The following is a 20871-nucleotide window of genomic DNA, read 5'->3' as shown; positions in this document are numbered from 1 at the left end:
TATTCAAATAAAAACAATCCTCTTGGATTTAATTCATGTTTAAGTTATTTTTTTAGTAGGCAGGGTGATCCAAATTTCAGAAAGACCTGTTGAGCGCTGTACTTCGTGGGTCTATAAATATCTAAATATATATCTTTATATGTATATGGTCTTGAGAAAGGTCTTAGGAACAGACTGAAACAATGACCTGCTTTTAAGATGTGTTGAATAAATAGAGATTTTAACTTCCTTTAAAAGGTCCCGGTGTGCGCCTTCATTTTTTTGTTTTTATAAATATATACATATATATTATATATAATTATTCATTTATCTAAAATCAGTATAGGCAGCATGCAGGTCAGCTGCTGGGATAAATTCAAGTACAATGAATTGAGGATGTTGTCTGGGGACCACAGCTAATACCTTGGCACAGTCTCCAGTTAATTCCTGACACTCTAAACCAAATTATTCAACACTCAGAGTGCCTCTCTTGCTACTGAGAGAGAAGAAAATTATCTGTATGTAGACCTCCCGCCACCCATGAGTCCCCCTGACTTGGATGGATTCTTTTCTCCAACTAGCCTTGGTCACTCGTACCTTGACTTGAGGCAGAACCACCCTTTTGGCTCTCAGAGCAGCTCTTTGCTTTGTTGTGCTGTTGAATGATATCTCTATGCTCTCCCACCTTTAACTCCCTTTCATTTCCATATGCGTATGTTCTCATGTCTTACGTTCCCAAGTCTATAAAATTCTGTGATGCCTTTGTTCAGGGTTTTGACTCTTTGTTAGTTCAGAACTGAATTTCTACGACAGTTCTAAAGCAGAAAAACTACATCTGCAGCTTGCAATAAATGATAAACACCATCTTGGGTTTTGCTACAGCTTCATATTATCAATCAATTTTAGGGCAGGATGGTTGTAATGTATGTTTATAGTGCATGGGGTCAGCCCTATGTCACAGATTGTATCATTGAATTACCCCTAAATCTATATTATTCTAGGAGTGGGAGGGAGCAATTATAACGTTGGCAATACAAGACGGTTGTGATGGATAAAAGCAGATCTAAAGGTCTAGAGAACAAGGCTAATGGATGTAACAGTCTAGGGCAGTGCTTGCCAACTTTTTCCATGTAGTGGGCAAATGCTAGTTTTAATTGCATTAAGTTTGTCATCGGCTCTCTTCATTCAGCTGTGTTTTATACTTTGGCTAATATAAGTCTCATCTGGTCTTCAGATAATACAGTATATTATTCCTTTCTGTAACTAGGCAGCAGTCCCACCATGCTTTAAGGCTGAGATGCTAATTATCTGTATAGAACAGCATTGTGCTCCATCTGAAACCTGTACTTTACATCCCTAAAGTCCTTTTGCGCTAGTAAACAACGCTTAAAATGTAAAGTATCCCCATGTGCCTTTGCTCTAAACAGGGCAAAATCCAAATTAGTTATGCCGTTGTATGAAAATTGGATCCCCTACATAGAACTAAGTGAGTGGGTTGAGACAAGGAAACAAGAATGTTAAAGCGTTGCGGGAGACGACGGCGGTATGTAAATAATAATAATAATGTTAAAAAGGCAATTCTATGGGATGAAGGAAACCCTCTGAGCAAATAAATAGAAGGCAAACATTATGCTAAATACGCTCCATTAACATTTAACACTGATGTTGCATTAGAAGAGGTTATAATGGCTTTAGGCCTCGGAGCAAATTATTATAAAGCAAATTCTTTACTTTGCATTATCATTTTGTTAAAGGTTCTGCGCCCTACAAGTCTATCCAACATAAAGATATGTTTACTAATATGCATTTTACAAAGTACCAAAATCTTAACTCAATGACATAATTCTACATTCAAGACTCGGATAAGTTAGTTACAGTGGCGAGAAGTCTTATGGGACTGTGATGATTGGCAATAGTGAAGGCCAAACTCACATAGAATGAGTTCTCATACTTTTGCAGAGCGAATAAAGGCTTAACACCTGTCAACTGGGAGCTCCAGTGAGCAATGGTTACTCGAAGTGCTGAGAAAAGAATATTGCATCCACAATTTCCCCAATACTTCACTTATCCAGTAGAGCAGTGATCCCCAACCAGTAGCTCGTGAGCAACATGTTGCTCTTCACCCCCTTGGATGTTGCTCTCGGTGGCCTCAGAGCAGGTGCTTATTTTTAAATTCCTGACTTGGAGGCAAGTTCTGGTTGCATAAAATCCAGGTGTAATGCCAAAAAGAGCCTCAATGTAGGTTGACAATCCACATAGGGGCTGCAAAATGGCCAATCACAGCACTTATATGGCACCCCAATAACATTTTTAATGTTAATGTTGCTCCCCAACTCCTTTTACTTCTGAATGTTGCTCACGGGTTCAAAAGGTTGGGGATCCCTGCAGTAGAGAATTGCCAAGCCCCCAGCATGCATTGAGGGCTACGACCAGTGCTGAAAATATGGAGCCATATTAGTTATGGAACCACTGCATCACTTTGCAGTGCAGCCAACCACTGGGAGCAATAAGTGATGCCAGCAACAAAGCAATGCCAACAGCCAGGCCCTGCACTTAACTCTGCAGGTGGAATCTAGCTCCTCACCAAAGTTATATTTATGTCAGATAGGACCATGAAGGGTCACTTAAACTGGCTTTTCCCCTTTGCGTTAACTTTTAGTTTGATGTAGAGCAGTGATCCCCAACCAGTAGCTTGTGAGCAACATGTTGCTCCCAGTGGCCTCAAAGCAGGTGCTTATTTTTGAATCCCAGGCTTGAAGGCAAGTTTTGGTTGCATAAAAAACAAATGTACTGTCAAACAGAGCCATAATGTAGGTTGACAGTCCACATAGGGGCTACCAAATGGCCAATCACAGCCCTTATTTAGCAGCCCAAGAACATTTTTCATGCATGTGTTGCTCCCCAACACCTTTTACTTCTGAATGTTGCTCACGGGTTCAAGAGGTTGGGGATCCCTGATGTAGAGAGTGATATTCTGATAATTTGCAATTGGCTTCTTTTTATTATTTGTGGTTTTTGAGTTATTTAGTTTTTTAATCAGAAGCTCTCCAGTTTGCAATTTCAGCAGTCTGGTTGCTCGTAGGACCCGCACCTTACTCTAAACCGCCATCAGCCACTTATATGCCTTCACCCACCCCACTGTAGTGTCATGGAAGGGGGCGGGCATGAAAGTGTTTGAGTATATAAAAAGGAGTGCTTCTGGCAGATGTGGGGCACTAGGGCGTTGCGGGGTGGATGTAGGATAAAGTGTAGCCTGTAGCCGCCGGCATATCACTAGTTGCTAGAGTCCAAATCATCATACAACCATGAATTGATTTGAATAAGAGACTGGAATATGAATAGGAGAGACCTGAATACAGAGATGAGTAATAAAAATGAACAATAACTGTGTAGACTTACAGAGCATTGTTTTTAGATGGGGTCAGTGACATTAGAAGCTGGAAAAAGTCAGAAGAAGAAGGCAAATAATTCAATAACTATAAAAAAATAAACAATGATGGCCAGCTGAAACGTTGCTTAGAATTACCCATTCTATTATATACTAAAAGTTAACTTAAAGGTGAACCACCCCTCTTAGTTTTGAATTACTACAAATTTTGGCAAATTCATCACATCGTCCCCATTACATTATTTCCAAGCAATTTGCTTCATTACCTTCTCCATCAACTGTCGCAGTTGCCGACTCCTCGGGTCCCTGGAACAGGTGGTTTGTGCGGGGGCCACCACTGTACATATACATTTGCCGTCTGGGGCTTGAGCCGATGTGTAAATTTGCCACCCATCTTCAGGACTGGGGAAGAGAGTCTGCACAAGGAAGACATTAATAATGATTAAACATGTCAAGCAAAGAAAATAAAGGACAAATGCTATAAGGCAGTGAATATCTACTTTTCAGTCACTATAGGAGGGGAGTAGTACCATAAAAGAATTTGACCCTCTCCCGTGTAAAGTTCCACTCACATTAAGTAACAATGGTGCATACCTTTTTAAATTAAATACTATCCTACATAGAGTATTACTAAAAATAGAGTAATAAATAGAGTATTTAAAAAGTTCCTTAATGCTATCCACATGGACAAAAGAACATGTTATTTGATAGACTCTTCTGAAAGTTGTCTTAATTAATGAACTTAAAGGTTGTCTTAACTAATGAGGCCACTAGTAAGTTGAGTGAAGATCTGTATCCAGTGTTTCACAGACAGTATTAGACTAAATTAACTTTCAATTCCAAATGTACCTTTCTTCCAATTTTCCCAGACCCATTAAATTACACAAGGTAGAGAAATAACAATATCTGACAATCGTTTAGTTAAAGCATCATATCCAATATCTATATCGCTTTTACGTTCGAATCAAATTCGGATCGTATTCGATCGAATTTGATTCAAAGTTTTTCTCCAAATTCGCTAAAACAGAAATTCGGCAGGTTTTAGATAGAGAATAGTCAACGTCAAATTTTTAAAGCAACAGTACATTATAAATTTCAATATTCTAATTTTTTTCAAATTCGATTCGAATTTGGACTACTCCCTAGTCGAAGTACACTAAAATTACCTCGAAATTCGAATTTCAAGGGCATGTAAAGGCAAAAAAATAAAGTCCATTTTTACTTTCTTTAATGTAAAAGAAACCTATCTCCAATATACTTTAATAAATAAATGTGTACAGTTTTTATAAGAAACTTGACTGTATGCAGTGAAATTCTCCCTTCATTTACTGCTGTGGATAGGAATTGTCAGACAGTCCCTAACTGCTGAGCAGGGAAACAATCATACTTATGAACAGCAGGGGGAGCCCCCGCCTTACTTCCCAGCCATGCAGAACTCAAGCGGCTTTGTTTATGATGATCCCTAAGCAGCCCAGACCACACTGAGCATGTGCACAGTCTTAGTCTTGCAAAGATGTATAACAAAGTTACAAGATGGTGACCCCCTGTAGCCAACTTTGAAAGCATAAATCATTTGTTTGATTAGGCTTGTGGTGCAGTAAGTTCATGTTTATATTTAGTATACAAAATACAGCATTTCTAGCCTTATTCTATTTTATACTTTACATGCCCTTTAAAAATTAGATTTTTCAATTCGACCCTTGATAAATATGCTCCCAACAGTTAGATTTACAAACTGACCTCTTCAAAATATTTGATCACTGGTTCTACAATTGGGACAATTCTAAAGCTCTTAATGGCAGCAAAGTCCTTCCTACTTTAAAGTTGATGTTACTCAAGTGATTCATTACAAGTGACTGTCTTAAATAATGAATTAGGCAATTAAGAAGTTGAGTGAAGACCTATTTCCAAGTTTTCACAGACTAAAGTAACTTTTCAATACCAAAGTCACATTTCGGCTCACCCAAAATCCCGGATCCATTAAATTACACCATATAAAGCAACATATGCTTAAAGGGATAGTGTCATTTTTGAACCTAAACCGACAAATGTATTTTATTTAGCTGTAATATTGGTATGTAGGCAGCCATCTCAGATCATTGTGCCTGATCACGTGCTTTCAGGTCATATCACTCCAACTTGCAGTGCACAAGTCACATGACTGAGGGCACATGGGAAACTAACAACATGTCTAGCCCCATGTCAGAATTCAAAATGAAATATTAAAAAATCCATGTGCTCTTTTAAAAAATGAATTTAGAGCACCCCTATTAACATTTTGGGGGGGAAAAACATGTTTTTCCAGTGTTTTTCCAGTGTTAGAATCCCTTTAAAACCTCTACATGTTATAAATCCCTGCAGTCAGTTTCATAGTACCGGTAAATGAATAATTGTTATAATTTATCCCTTTAAGAACTAAATGCCATTTAAGGTTCAATTTCAGATTTCCCCATAAGTCACAGTGACCTTTTCATGAGATCATATTTTCTCCCGGTATTGAATCAGGTCTTGCATGATACATATTTAAATATTTACAACCCTGCTTTATTTCAGTTACAGCTTATCTTTATGTTCCTTTGTTTTACTTGGGTTCAGATTCCCATTTACACTCGGATTCACCATAGAGCGCTTAACACATTTCATCTCACAATGTTCTTCTAAAAGCCATTTCTGATTTACTCGGCTCTCTGTGTATGTACTTAGCCAACTGTGAGAGTCGAAGAGATCTGTCTTCCCAGCAGCCCTGCTCTGAGCACTGTATGGAGAACAAACTGCTGACGGGGCACTAGTTTCCCTCTTCCTTCCATTAGCAGGATTGGAAACAAGAAAGACCAATAAAAGAACTGAAGTTAACATGAATTACGTTAGTGACTAACTCTGGAAAAGTACTCTTAGATGATGGCTTCGACAGAGAAATGTAACCCTTTCCCCGTCAAAAAAGAGAGCAGTTAAAAGACCTAGAAATGGATCAGAAAAAGATCTACAATGTGGAGTCATTGATTTAGTGACTTCTTCTTTGTGCAGGACTATAAGTTTTAAGGGCCATAAAATCTCTAAATTGCTTGTATTGCGTCATAATACAGTCGTGACTGTGACTATTCATTTCTGACTCTGGACATTGGATCATGAAAAGCTTAAAGGGCATGTAAAGGCAAAAAAATAAAATCCCATTAATTTCTTTAATGAAAAATAAACATATCTCCAATATACTTTAATTAAAAAATGTGTACTGTTTTTATAAGAAACCTGACTGTATGCAGTGAAATTCTCCCTTCATTTACTGCTGTGGATAGGAATTGTCAGATGGTCCCTAACTGCTGAGCAGGGAAACAATCATACTTATGAACAGCAGGGGGAGCCCCCACCTTACTTCCCAGCCATGCAGAACTCAAGCAGCTTTGTTTATGACGATCCCTAAGCAGCCCAGACCACACTGAGCATGTGCACAGTCTTAGTCTTGCAAAGATGTATAACAAAGTTACAAGATGGTGACCCCCTGTAGCCAACTTTGAAAGCATAAATCATTTGTTTGATCAGGCTTGTGGTGCAGTAAGTTCATGTTTATATTTAGTATACAAAATACAGCATTTCTAGCCTTATTCTATTTTAGACTTTACATGCCCTTTAATTACAAAACTGTCTCAGTCTTGTCTTACTGGCAAATATACAGTATTTATCCTGTATTATCCTGATGCATTGGCATCTGCTATAGCTCACATGAGCACACTGACCTCTAACAAAATGTTGGGTTATAGCACTGTATATTCTTTGGGAGTTGACCCACACTTCTTCTCTGCAATCTCTAGTGCTACATGATAAGCTTATAGTCTCTCACTACTTCCGTAGGGTAATATTTCCATTAATTCCCTCTATCTCTCCTACAGCTCTCTTCCTCAATTTGACCCTGTGTTGCACTGTTAACCATTAGATTCTATGCAGGGTTTAGTGCTCTCCTTTGCCATGAACATATAATAGTCGGCTCGAGACTCAAATTCTCATGTTAGTTTTTGGCCTATTTTTTTGTGATACATTTCACAATTGGCAAACTAAACTTTTTATTCCCATATTCAAGAATTGTTTTGGGGATGGCAAACCTGCAAATGATAATAGACTTTCTAATGCAGGTATTGGACCTGTTATCCAGGATGCTCGGGACCTGGTGCTTTCCAGATAATAGATCTTTCTGTAATTTAGATCATCATACCTTAAGTCTACTAGAAAATAATGTAGAAATTAAATAAACCCAATAGGCTGGTTTTGCTTCCTTTAAGGATTAATTATATCTTAGCTTTGATCAAGTACAAGCTACTGTTTTATTATTTCAGAGAAAAAGGAAGCAATTATTAATTAGGATTATTTGGATAAAAAAGTAAGATGGTCTTTCTGTAATTTGGAGGTTTCTGGATAATGGGTTTTCCGGATAACGGATCCCGTACTGTACTGCTGAAACATTGTGTTCATCTCTACTGGTAGGTTGTTAGCCTAGGGACAGTTTTAAGGCAAGGCAAAAAAAAATTTGGCCCCTGCATTGAAGGAATGGGGCCAAGATATTCTTAGGCATCAACCAGTATTGAAGATTTCCCCATAGCAAACCTGCTGCGGTGAACTAGAAGCACTTTTTTTGTGTGAAAAATTACATTCTCCTCCTCCATTTGGTCACTATATATTGTGACCTCAGCAACAGCAACTGAACTCTGGGAACCCAAAAATGTGAAGACACAGACCATTTACAACCATATCACAAAGGTCCAGATAAATGACATGAGGTCTCAGTATTACTTCCCAGGGGGCCTTGTTATTGCTGTTGTTGCACAAGTTGCGATCCACAATGCAGTCGTAGAAATGGTGCATAACGTAGGCTTGACTGACCACACAAAATTCCACTTGCTGAAAGGAATGGTGTACTGTGTGTTTACATTTAAATTCTCCAAAATGATGGTTAGTACAAAGGAATATGTGTGCTCATATAGTTGTATTGTTTCTGTCTTTAAGATTGAGTATTTGTTCTTGCTAATGTTATGGCTATGAATAATTCCTTCTATGGATGGGAGATGAAGCCGATGAACGGCTACACAGCCAACATTTAGCTGCCTGTGAATCATTGCTACAGTGCAGGATAATCTCTCGCCGATACATTTTTGGACGCCCGCTATCCATTTCTCTCTCATTATCAGCAAATCTCTGGCCTGCAGACAGAGCAATCCATGAGGACCGACTGGTAACAAGACTAGCAGGATCACATGAATAAAATGAGGCCCAGAGGGCAACCAATTAGCTGAGTCCCTGAGCTCTGAGTGATGCATTTCCCATCCGGACACAAGTCCCCTGAGAGTGACAACAAAGGGAGCCTGGTCTCCTGTGTTCTTCTGTATTACAGCAAGTTGCCATGGATTCCATTTAATGTCAGTCATGTCTGTTCCATCTCTATCCAGAACTGTTGCTTTCCCTGCACACTCCATTGCCAAGGCTGCTTTTTTTTTTTTTGCATATCCTCAAAGATCCCACTTTCTGTCTCTTTATCTCCATCTCATTTTATCTTTATCTCATCTCAATTTTGCAGGATGCCCTTCTCTGTATCATAATTAGGAATCTCTCCGCCAAAAGTATTATGCTGTGCTTCATACAATTGCTACTCTATAACAACGATGGAGACTACATCATCCTATAATTGCATCTGTTCAAATATCCAGGGCGCTTCAGCTCATTTCCCTTAAATACCGACATTCTGTATTTATCTAAATGGCCTGTTTTTATCCATTATCATTTTCCTTTTCTCTTCTGCATTTCCACCCATCCCCAAAGGGGACTTCCATATGTCCGGTGTTTGCTCTTCCAAACTGAGAGAGACTAGACTAGACTATTAGAGCGTAACCATGGTGATAGTCAGACCATGGGCCTCGGGGACAGAGACAGACCTCAGTAAGGGTAAGTTATTTGGGGAAAGGTGGACATAAACTCACAGAGGGAAGGCTGACAAGGATAAAGGATAACTAGAACAGGCTAGAGGAATAAAGATACTCGTGAGAAATTATGTTTAAGGAATGACCAAGCAGATGAACACTGACGTGATGTAACACACATTGTAACTGTCACTTTCACAGCTCTTTCACTGACACTGGTGGCAGTTTGATATCTGGCCAACATCTCCCTCACTGTAAAATGTACAAAAGCGGTATATTCCTCTCTCATTGTATAATACTCGGTTATATGTCACAAGATCTCTGTCACCACTGCAAACACACAGCAACCAATCAGGTGTTTGGTTTCATTCGTCTGTCTGTGCCAGCCTGATGAAAACTAATTGTTGATTGCTCATATACCCAGTGAATCTGATAACAGCTGTGTAACACTGAGACACAATCTCACTGCTAGGAACAGGGTTAGGCACAGAAAATTAAACACAATTGTATGTATTAAAGGAGAAATCTACCCCTGAACATTGCAGGTCTCTATCAAAAATATATACAATAAAACAGCCTATTTATATAAAACACAAAGCCTTTTTTGATTGTGTGTACCATTGGATAATACCATAGCAATACTATTTTAAATAATAGAGTCTGTCCCACACACACATAAACCCAGGGCACACATACAAGCTAGGTTACATCAGCCAATGAATGGCCAGAGCTGCGTCTTTTACTTCCACACTACTTCCTGTTTCAGGAAGACATCAGAGATCAACTGACAGGAAATAATACAATTTCAGTTAGACGCTGTATTATTTCCTGTCAGGTGATCATCGCAAAATGGTGGCTCAATGGAAAAGCTGTAACGGGAATATTAACTGACATCTTAGCGCCGACTTAGTACGATTCTTTAATAGGTCACTTACTGTATGTATATTGTCTGTTTTTTAAATTAAAACTATACCACCAATATAATACTTGAGCAACAGATAGTTTGTATCAAATGAAGTGGCATATTAAAGAATCTTGCCAAACTGGAATATATATTTAAGTAAATATTGCCCTTTTACATCTCTTGCCTTAAACCCCCATTTTGTCATGGTCTGTGTGCTGCCTCAGAGATCACCTGACCAGAAATACTGCAGCTCTAACTGTAACAGGAAGTAGTGTCTACTATTAGCTCCACTCCCAATACTTTTCTCCAAATGAGATCTTAATTCGAGGGAGTAAGCCCTCGCAAACAGGGTGGAGGCGGGGTGTAGTATAACTGTTCTTATAAGTTAATCATGAACATTTTTATTTAAAAGGAATCTTTGCAAGGAAATGGTCATACAGAGAAAACAATATCCTACAGCAACAGTGGATAATCATATACTCACAAAACCTTAGGTTAATATCAGTCCCCACAGGTAAAAGAACATGTACATCAGCACTTTCTCAAGGTACATCCAGCTGAGAGGAATCTCTACATCCCTAGGTCTGAACACTTAGTCGCTACTTCTAGGCAATCAGTACCCGGGATTATAATCCAACTCACCATCCTTTTAAAGTGAGTAGCCTATCCTTAATAGACCTGACTGTCTAGGTTCCACTGGAGCTCTGTGAACTGTTCAGGCCAGAGCTAGCACAAAATGGACCCTCAGTTCATGGCTTCCCAGGACTTTATACTTTAGCACAGTGCCATCTACTGGTCACTATTGTGAACACCAAGTGGCATAGCTTAAAGAGCATGTAAAGTATAAAATAGAATAAGGCTAGAAATGCTATATGTTGTATACTAAATATAAACATGAACTTACTGCACCACAAGCCTAACCAAACAAATAATTTATGTTTTCAAAGTTGGCCACAGGGAGTCACCATCTTGTAACTTTGTTAAAAATCTTTGCAAGACTAAGACTGTGCACATGCTCAGTATGGTCTGGACTGCCTAGGGATTGTCATAAATCAAGCTGCTTGAGTTCTGCAAGGCTGGGAAGTAAGGCGGGGGCTCCCCCTGCTGTTCATAAGTATGATTGTTTCCCTGCTCAGCAGTTAGGGACCGTCTGACAATTCCTATCCACAGCAGTAAATGAAGGGAAAATTTCACTGCATACAGTCAGGTTTCTTATAAACATTTTTTAATTAAAGTATATTGGAGATAGGTTTCTTTTTCATTAAAGAAAGTAAAAATGAGATTTTATTTTTTTGCCTTTACATGCCCTTTAAGGCAGAATTCTGAAATAGGTCCCCTGTAAGGACCCATTTAGGTGTCTATACCACTGGGGATTTTCCTGCCAATTTATTATGGGTGGCTAATTTACCAGACCCCTACAGAAGCAAAAGACAGAACTGTCTATTAATTGGCTCATGTAACCTAACATGTATGGTTTGTTTGTGTGCACCGTGAATTCTAGGATCCCATTTTAAAATGGCAATTTTTTATTTATGATTACCCAATGGCACGTACCACTAAAAATGTATACATGAAATGTATATATGAAAACGGTTTATTTACATGAAGCAGAGTTTTACATATGAGCTGTTTCATTCAATACATTGTTCAGGGGGTATAGTTTTCCTTTAAGCATTCATTACAAAGGTATAGTCTTCCCTTACACAAAGTTCTCGCTTGCAATGTAAGCAATTAAGATAGAATAATGGGAAATAACAAAAAAATTTACATTGTGGGGAAAAGCACAGGAAGTTGCCCAGAGTTTTTGCACTTTGCACCTGTTTTGTAAATGAGCCTTATTGTGTATGAGACACACACACACACACAGCTGCCTGTCTCTTTTGCCTAAAACATACATATCGATCACTGTGACACACACACAGCAATCTGTCGGCTGCTCTCCCTTTCCATGATAAATGCTTCCTTACTAATGAGCGCTGCTGATGATTTCAGTTCTGTAGCCTGAAGAAGATTTAACTTCTAATGAGATAACGAGTTTGGAATCACAATGGGTCCTCTATGCAGCTCCCTCCCTCGTTCACCCTCACCTCATCCATCACTGCAGGCACTCGGTTTACAACTAAGAGACAGTCAGCAGGATTATATCTCATATACGAACAGCAAATAGAAACAGGTGTGCAGTAGAGTTTGCTGTGGCTTCTAATGCAATGCACTGAATGACAAGCACCCCAACACATCAATTTAAACCCCTTTTGACTGTAAGCAATATTTTTGTTGCACTGATTCCTTCTCATTGGGGAATTCACATTATTGTTGTAATGTATGGTTTTTCCTTATACTATATCCCTATATCTCCTCCTACCCTAATAACCACTCCTTATAACTTCTCCTGTTGCTCCATTTAACCCCCTTCCTATAACTCTTCCCATTGCTCCCTATAACCCCTCTCTATAACTCCTCCTATTGCTCCATATAACCCCTCCCTATAACTCCTCCTATTGCTCCATATAACCCTCCCTATAACTCCTCCTATTGCTCCATATAACCCCTCCCTATAACTCCTCCTATTGCTCTATATAACCCTCCCTATAACTCCTCCTATTGCTCCATATAACCCCTCCCTATAACTCCTCCTATTGCTCCATATAACTCTCCCTATAACTCCTCCTATTGCTCCATATAAATCCTCCCTATAACTCCTCCTATTGCTCCATATAACCCTCCCTATAACTCCTCCTATTGCTCCGTATAACCCTCCGTTTAACTCCTCCTGTTGCTCCATATAACCCTCCATATAACTCCTCCTATTATTCCATATAACCCCTCCCTATAACTCCTCCTATTGCTCCATATAACCCTTCCCTATAACTCCTCCAATTGCTCCATATAACCCCTCCCTATAACTCCTCCTATTGCTCCATATAACCCCTCCCTATAGCTCCTCCTATTATTCCATATAACCCCTCTCTGTAACTCCTCCTATTGCCCCATATAACCCCTCTCTGTAACTCCTCCTATTGCTCCATATTACCCCTCCCTCTTTCTGTTGCATACCTCCCAACTGTTTTGAATGGGACAGTCCTGATTTTGACAGCAGTCCCAGCTTATTTTCTCTTTGATCTCCTGCACTTAACAGCCAGAAAAAGATACAAAGTTTCTACCTTAATTGGCTTTTGGCAGAGAACCCAGAACAGCCACCAGGTGCACTTGGATACTTTTTTAACAATTTAAGATAACAAACAAGTAATTGTAACAATTTAAGATAAGCAGTTCTCTTGGGGGAACTGACTTGCAGCTTAAAGGGCAATTCATATGCATTAGCAAAACTGTAATAACACAGAAAAAACACAGAAATAACCAAAAAACTAAATTTTGAAAAATTAACATGGTAATTAGGGGCTGTGGCCACAAAAATGGGTGTGATCAAAAAATTCTGCAGCAAATCTTCTTGTCCCTCTTTATATTTCAAAAATATAATACATCCCCTTTCATTGAACTCTTCTTATAGCTCCAAATAAGCCATTCAATACTTAAGTAATTGTAGCTCATTATTATATCTCCATATAACCCTGTACTGTTGAATCATACACATTGTCCCTGTTTCTAACCCTGTGATTTAAATTGGGGTTAATCCACAGCCCTTTTCTAAACGCCCTGCCCCATTTAACTCATGTCCTACTGCTGAGCATATCTTCTCCTTTAATGTTACTCGTAGCCTCACACAGGTGCTGCTGCCCTTTATTGAATAGGGTGCTGTGTGCAGGGAGCTTTGATCCTAATTCACAGTGAAGTCATACAGCTGCCTGTTTGATAGATGGGGACTCGCTCTATTGTGTGTGTGTGTGCTGGTGTGTGTGCTGGTGTGTGTGTTTGTGTGTGTGTGATGGTGTGTGTGTTTGTGTGTGTGTGATGGTGTGTGTGTTTGTGTGTGTGTGCTGGTGTGTGTGTGTTTACTGGTGTGTGTGATGGTGTATGTGCTGGTGTGTGTGATGGTGTGTGTGTGTGTGTGTGTGTGCTGGTGGCAGGAACAAGCTGCTCTGTCTCATCACTTTCCTTAAATTCTCTTTCTAATATCAAGGCATTGCCCATTGAATTTTATGTCACCAGCTGTCTGCTCTCACTTAAATATCAATTCCTCAACATCATCCTCCAATATTTATTTTTACCCCTTGATTGCATGTTTTATACTTTAATAATTCCTGAAATGTTTAATTTCATAGTAACATAGAAACAAAGTAAATTAGGTTGTAAAAAGACAAAAGTCCATCAAATTCAACCTTTTAACTTTTTTTAACCTGTCTAACTGCTAGTTGGTCCAGAGGAAGGCAAAAAAACTGAAGTCTCTCCAAAAAAAAAAAAAGTTCTTTGGAGAGATGAAACCAAGATCAACCTCTAGCAGAATGATGGCAATAAAAAATTATGGAGAAGGCGTGGAACAGCTCATGATACAAAGCACATGATGTATAAAACATTTGGGGGGCAGTGTGATGGCTTGGGCGTGCATGGCTGCCAGTGGCACTGGGACACTAGTGTTTATCCATCATGTGACACAGGGGGGAAGCACAAGAAGGAATTCTGAGATGTTCAGAGACACTGTCTGCTCAATCCAGCTAAATGCAGTACATTTCATAATGACCCAAAAAATACAGCCAAAGCAACCCAGGAGTTTATTAAAGCAAGAAGTGGAATATTCTTGAATAGCCAAGTCAGTCACCTGATCTGAACCCAATTGAGCTGCATTTCACTTGTTGAAGACTAAATGTCAAACAGAAAGGCCACAAACAAACAGCAAGTGAAAGCCGCTGCAGTAAAGATTTGGCAGAGCATTAAAAAGGAGGAAACCCAGAATCTGGTGATGTCCATGAGTTCAAGACTTCAGCCTTTCATTGCCAGCAAAGGGTTTTCAACCAAGTATTAGAAATGAACATTTTATTTTCAGTTTTTTAAATTGTCCAATTACTTTTGAGCCCCTGAAATGAAGTGATTGTGTTAAAAAAAGGTCTATATCTCCATTATTCCCACCAACATGAAACTCAAATGATGCCACTCTCTCTTCTGTATTTCATTACATAACACAACATGTATTTACATTATAACATATTTTACATGAGTCCAAGTTAATTTGCTGAAATCGGCGCGTCTATGGGTACAAGTTTGGCACATCACAGGCTTTTAAAGCCTTCTTGTACAATTTATAGCAGTATCTTTGTAACAAACCTCAGCCCATCATAAAGGAAAAATGTCTGGAGTCTCCAATAATCCCCATTTAATTTCATCCCTAGCATTATTTTCCATTTTATTTGCAGCTATAGATAGATCTAGAAGTGTCTAGTAGGTAACTGATAACTGAAATAGTAACTGTCAGTAAATAGAATATAAAATCTTAATATTGTTCAGCCCAAGGTCAGCAACCTCTGACAAGATCAAAGTAGCATTGCAAGTCCTTTTCATTTCCAATCCTTAAATCATTTGGAGAACTATGTGGTTTTATCCTTTTATTTAAAAAAGAGAGTTGTATAATGGAAACCAGTGGACCTGGTGCACAGAAACCTTAATGCTGAATACAGAATGAATGAAATGTAATTTTAGGAGACTTAAATGTAACATAAAGATGTCATATTTCAGTGCTGGAAGCAAATCAAGTATAAGGGATACGTAGCAGATGGAGAGAGGTTATATGGGAACCTCCTAGGTTGTAGGTTAGACCTTACATTGACTACCGTGTTTAGTTATTAATAAAATACTGTCTAAATAAAAAATATCATATCGGGAAAGGTTTCAAGATCTTAGCAAGGTTAGAGGGGATGTGAAATTGTGAGAGAAACATTCAACTTTATCAAGGGGGTCTACAGGGTTCGAGTATTTTCTATCAACAAATCGTGGCAAGACACAGAGGAGCCGACATGAAGCTGGAGAGAGGAGAGCTCAAACATCAGTAAATACTTATTTATAGAAAGAGCAATAAATATATGGAAGAGCCTCCCAGTCCATATTGTAGAGACAAATTCATTCAACAAATTTAAAACACACATGAGATAAATATGAGAAAGGCAACATGAGGGACTTAATATCTGAATTAAGTCTTTAATGGACAGACTAGATCAGGGCTCCCCAACCTTATTTAACTGTGAGAAACATTCAGATATAAAGAGAGGGAGCAACACAAGCATGAAATATTTTAGGGCTGTGATTGGCCATTCGGTAGCCCCAATATGGACTAGAAGACTACAGGAGGCAGTACATCATATTTTTATGCAACCAGAGCTTACTTTCAAACTAGGAATGCACCGAATCCATTATTTTTGGATTCGGACAAATCCAGAATCCTTTGCAAAAGATTCAGCCGAATACCATGCCAAATCTGAACGCTAATTTGCATATGTAAATTAGAGGGGAAAGGAAGAAACATTACTGCACATGCAATGTGTGGCTAAAAAAAATATTTGACTTCCTTGTTTGTGTGGTGAAAAGTCATGTGATTTTTTTGGATTCTGATTTGGCTTGGCCAGGCACTTGGATTCAGCCGAATCCTGCTGACAAAGGTTGAATATTGGCCAAATCCCAATTCTGGATTTGGTGCATCCCTTTTTAAAACCAGGAATTCAAATATAAGCAACTGCTTTGAGGCCACTGGGAGCAACATCTAAGGGTTTGGAGGGCAACATGTTAGTTGTGAGCCACTGGTTGGGGATCACTGGACTAGATGGATCTTTTGAGTTCTATGCCCATAAAGGGATGATTCGAGTTACTGAAAAGTACCAGTTGTCCAATGGCAGAAATTAGGATGAATAATTGAATGCCACTATGATGAGCCCCAGAAGTATTTTCATATTCAACATTAATTGTATTCTTGTTATCAACAAACTTTAGAAAAGGTGCCTTGAATGGGTGTTCCAACCATCAGACCATTGCTGCTCTTGGGGTTCTGAGACTATTCCTCTTGTTTCTTTTGAGCCAGTAAATGCTGCACTATGGGATGTTCATACTGAGAGATCCAGCTGTGTAGCAAGCACTGCTAGAACCCACTAGGGCACCAAGACATCAGGTATCTTCAATGAAAGTGTGGAGTAATGTAATCAATGGTCTATGTGTCCAGTAACCCGTCAGCAGACAGCATTTACTGGTCAGCTAATTGGTTAGTGTTACTAGATGGGGAATATGTAAGACTTATTATTACATTATCCCATATATATTGTGCCCCAAATGCCTGGGAGCCAACAGGGGAATCAACTGAAGTCTCTGCATGTACATACTGTATGTTTCTATTGTCCATGCCCGATCAAGGCACATTTTTCTGAAGGCCCCATCAAAGCAACAAGTACTGCATAGGGTGGAGTGGTTTCATAGTAGTAAATTAGGAAAGTCCAGTTTATCTTTTGCTTCAGTAATAATAATCTCTAACTTGTTTGTGTATAAAAAGACTTTGTCCTGCTCCTCTTAATAGCTACATACATGTCTGAAAGGTATACAGTATATGGTTCACATAGTGACTAAGACCATTCTGCTTCGATAGATCTATGCCTATAGTAACAGTGGATAATAGTCTCTAGCAAGGGACTGTGGGATAGCAGGTATAGTAGGGAGAGATGGTGCCTATAGTAACAGTGGATAATAGTCTCTGGGAAGGGAGTGTGACTGTGGGATAGCAGGTATAGTAGGGAGAGATGGTGCCTATAGTAACAGTGGTATAATAGTCTCTGGGAAGGGAGTGTGACTGTGGGATAGCAGGTATAGTAGGGAGAGATGGTGCCTATAGTAACAGTGGTATAATAGTCTCTCTCTGGGAAGGGAGTGTGACTGTGGGATAGCAGGTATAGTAGGGGGAGATGGTGCCTATAGTAACAGTGGTATAATAGTCTCTGGGAAGGGAGTGTGACTGTGGGATAGCAGGTATAGTAGGGAGAGATGGTGCCTATAGTAACAGTGGTATAATAGTCTCTCTCTGGGAAGGGAGTGTGACTGTGGGATAGCAGGTATAGTAGGGGGAGATGGTGCCTATAGTAACAGTGGTATAATAGTCTCTGGGAAGGGAGTGTGACTGTGGGATAGCAGGTATAGTAGGGGGAGATGGTGCCTATAGTAACAGTGGTATAATAGTCTCTGGGAAGGGAGTGTGACTGTGGGATAGCAGGTATAGTAGGGAGAGATGGTGTCTATAGTAACAGTGGATAATAGTCTCTGGGAAGGGAGTGTGACTGTGGGATAGCAGGTATAGTAGGGAGAGATGGTGCCTATAGTAACAGTGGATAATAGTCTCTGGGAAGGGAGTGTGACTGTGGGATAGCAGGTATAGTAGGGAGAGATGGTGCCTATAGTAACAGTGGGATAATAGTCTTAGACATCTTAGAAGATACATGAAAGTAGCTTTATATTCTTATTTATTAAATTGTTTATTAAATGTTGAATTCTTGTCTGAGAGTTATCCTTGCCTAAATGACTATAGGGCACACACTTATATATAGACTTTTCAAATTCTTAAAGTCCCCTTTCTGGAAACCAGGGCAGAGACATCCATCCATTTGAGGATCACTCTGCCCTGGAGGTATTTTTCATATTAAGGCGTTGCTGAAACATATAGATAATTAGCAATGCTTCTAATGTTTTCTAATATAAAGTATATCATGAAGCGGAGACACTTTTTTCCTGTTGCCACTGAAGTAGTTAATGACGACGCTTGCCCTCCCCTCTTTTCACAGTTCCTATAAAAGTGGAGACAGGGCTAGCAGCCAAAGATATTTATAGAGCTGCCTTGTGCGGGTGGTGGTTTATCCACCTTGTGGCTCTCCTCTCAGACAGAAGCTATTGAGCTGAGTACCAGGGCTTCCCATAATCCCTAGCTCTTCAAGAACTTCTTGCCCTAACAAAGATGTAAAAAAAAACTAAGAAGATAGTCGTGTCCTTATGTATTCAGTAAGGGTTGCACACTTAAAGTTGCTGCTCAAAGACACTGAATCACAACGTTGGACCCCCTGAAGAGGAAACATTCTTCTAAAACCGACAGGTTGAGAGCTAGGGTATGAACTTTCTTCCATGAAAGTGAGTCTCATTTAGAAGGATAATAGAGAACTAGTTGCACTCAATGGAAGATGCTTATCTGGACAGAAGTGTCCACCTGCATTTGGTCAATGGAACAGATGTCCAGCATAGAAGATAGATATTTTTTTCCATTCCTGGGCCCAAATTTGACCAAAAGCCAAGAAGAAGGTTACCTTGGGATCTGCTTCACCTTTCTGTTTCATAAAGTCCCAGGAATCGCTAGACAGATCCATAATGTGAGTCACAGGAACCCCTTTAAGCCTCATACAAAAGGATAAGAGCTATCATTCTAATATTGAATGGATATCACTTAATGAGACTCAGCTTCACACATATTAGAATGATCGAATTAAATGGAGGTTTCAGGTCTTTTCATATCGAAGATAGGGACAGTTCTGCCTCATTCGCCCAGACAGAATTACTCGTTAGTAAGAGCCTTAATTACTATACTGTACTGTTAAAGGTTCATTGGAGAACATTCATCTTATGGTCATCCCGAGAGAGAGAGAGAGAGAGAGAGAGAGAGAGAGAGAGAGAGAGAGAGAGAGAGAGAGAGAGAGAGAGAGAAAGTGACAGGGCAGTGGGAGGGAGCAAGTTGAGATAGAAGGGTAATGTAAGGATAGATGATGAGAAGTATGAGAGAAAAAGGAGAATGTATATAATAAAAGAGAGATTAAATAATAGAGTAAGGTTGCAGAGTGTGGTAGTAATGAGGAATCCCTTATGTGAGGGTTCTACCACTACAGTTGTCCACAGAGTTGTCTTCAGTTCGTTTCAGTGCCCTCCATGTATTAAATTAAAATTACATTGTGTAAAATGTAGGTATGTATGTAAGTATGTAAAATGAAAGATATCTTTAGTACGTTCTACAGGAATGTCCCTATAGTAGTCCAGCAGCCTCTGTTTGGTTGAAGGTTGCCCATCCCTGGTCTTTGCAGTTCTTTTATTCTCAAATTGGAGGCTGTTGCTAAACCCCAAGCCCCCAATTCTGTCATCACCATGCCCCCAATTTTGTAATCCCCAAGACCCCAACTCTGTAATCCCCAAACCCCCAACTCTGTAATCTCCGAGACACAAGCTCTGCGATCCCCAAGCCCCCAACTCTGTAATCCCCAAGATTTTGTAATTCCCAAGGCCCCAACTCATTTATCACCAAGACCCAAACTCTGTAATCCCTATACCCCCACATCTGTAATTGACAAGCCCCCAACTCTGTAATCCCCAAACCCCAAATGTTGTAATCCCCAAACCTAAAATTCTGTAATCCGCAATCCCCTAACTCTGTTATCCCCAAGCCCCCAACTCTGTAATCCCCAAGTAACCGACTATATTAATCACCAAGCCTCTAATTCTGTAATCTCCAAACCCCCAACTCTGTAATCCCCAAGTCCCCAATTTTATAATCACCAAGACTTCATCTCTGTAATCCCCAAACCCCCAACTCTGTAATCTCCAAACTCCCAATTCTGTAATCCCGAAGCAACCGACTATATAGTCCCCAAGCCCCCAATTTTGTAATCCCCAAAACCCCAACTCTATAATCCCTAAACTCCCCAACTCTGTAATCCCCAAACCCCCAACTCTGTAATCCCCAAACCCTCAACTATGTAATCCCCAAACCCCCAACTCTGTAATCTCCAAATCCGCAATTCTGTAATCCCCAA

General features: G+C 39.6%; 1 protein-coding gene and 1 long non-coding RNA gene across 4 annotated transcripts in view; one reads left to right on the top strand and one right to left on the bottom strand.

Moving 5' to 3' along the window:
* The window catches only part of olfm2.L (olfactomedin 2 L homeolog), a 160235-nt gene that overhangs the window by 53559 nt on the left and 85805 nt on the right, over positions 1 to 20871 (bottom strand). For both annotated transcript variants that reach the window (NM_001094996.1, XM_018251139.2), the window contains 1 exon segment: positions 3634 to 3783. In NM_001094996.1, coding sequence (NP_001088465.1) covers positions 3634 to 3783 — 150 coding nt within the window.
* Positions 18843 to 20871, top strand: part of LOC121401626 — a 116817-nt gene continuing 114788 nt past the window's right edge. The window contains exon 1 of one of the 2 annotated variants that reach the window (XR_005966400.1): positions 18843 to 19443. This is a non-coding gene — a long non-coding RNA (uncharacterized LOC121401626). The remainder of the gene's footprint in view (positions 19444 to 20871) is intronic. The other variant, XR_005966401.1, reaches the window with a different exon arrangement.

This window comes from Xenopus laevis, chromosome 3L (assembly GCF_017654675.1).
Source record: "Xenopus laevis strain J_2021 chromosome 3L, Xenopus_laevis_v10.1, whole genome shotgun sequence".
NCBI classification, from domain to species: domain Eukaryota; kingdom Metazoa; phylum Chordata; class Amphibia; order Anura; family Pipidae; genus Xenopus; species Xenopus laevis.
Note: the sequence above shows the minus strand (reverse complement) of the source record. Positions and strands in the feature narration are given on the sequence as shown.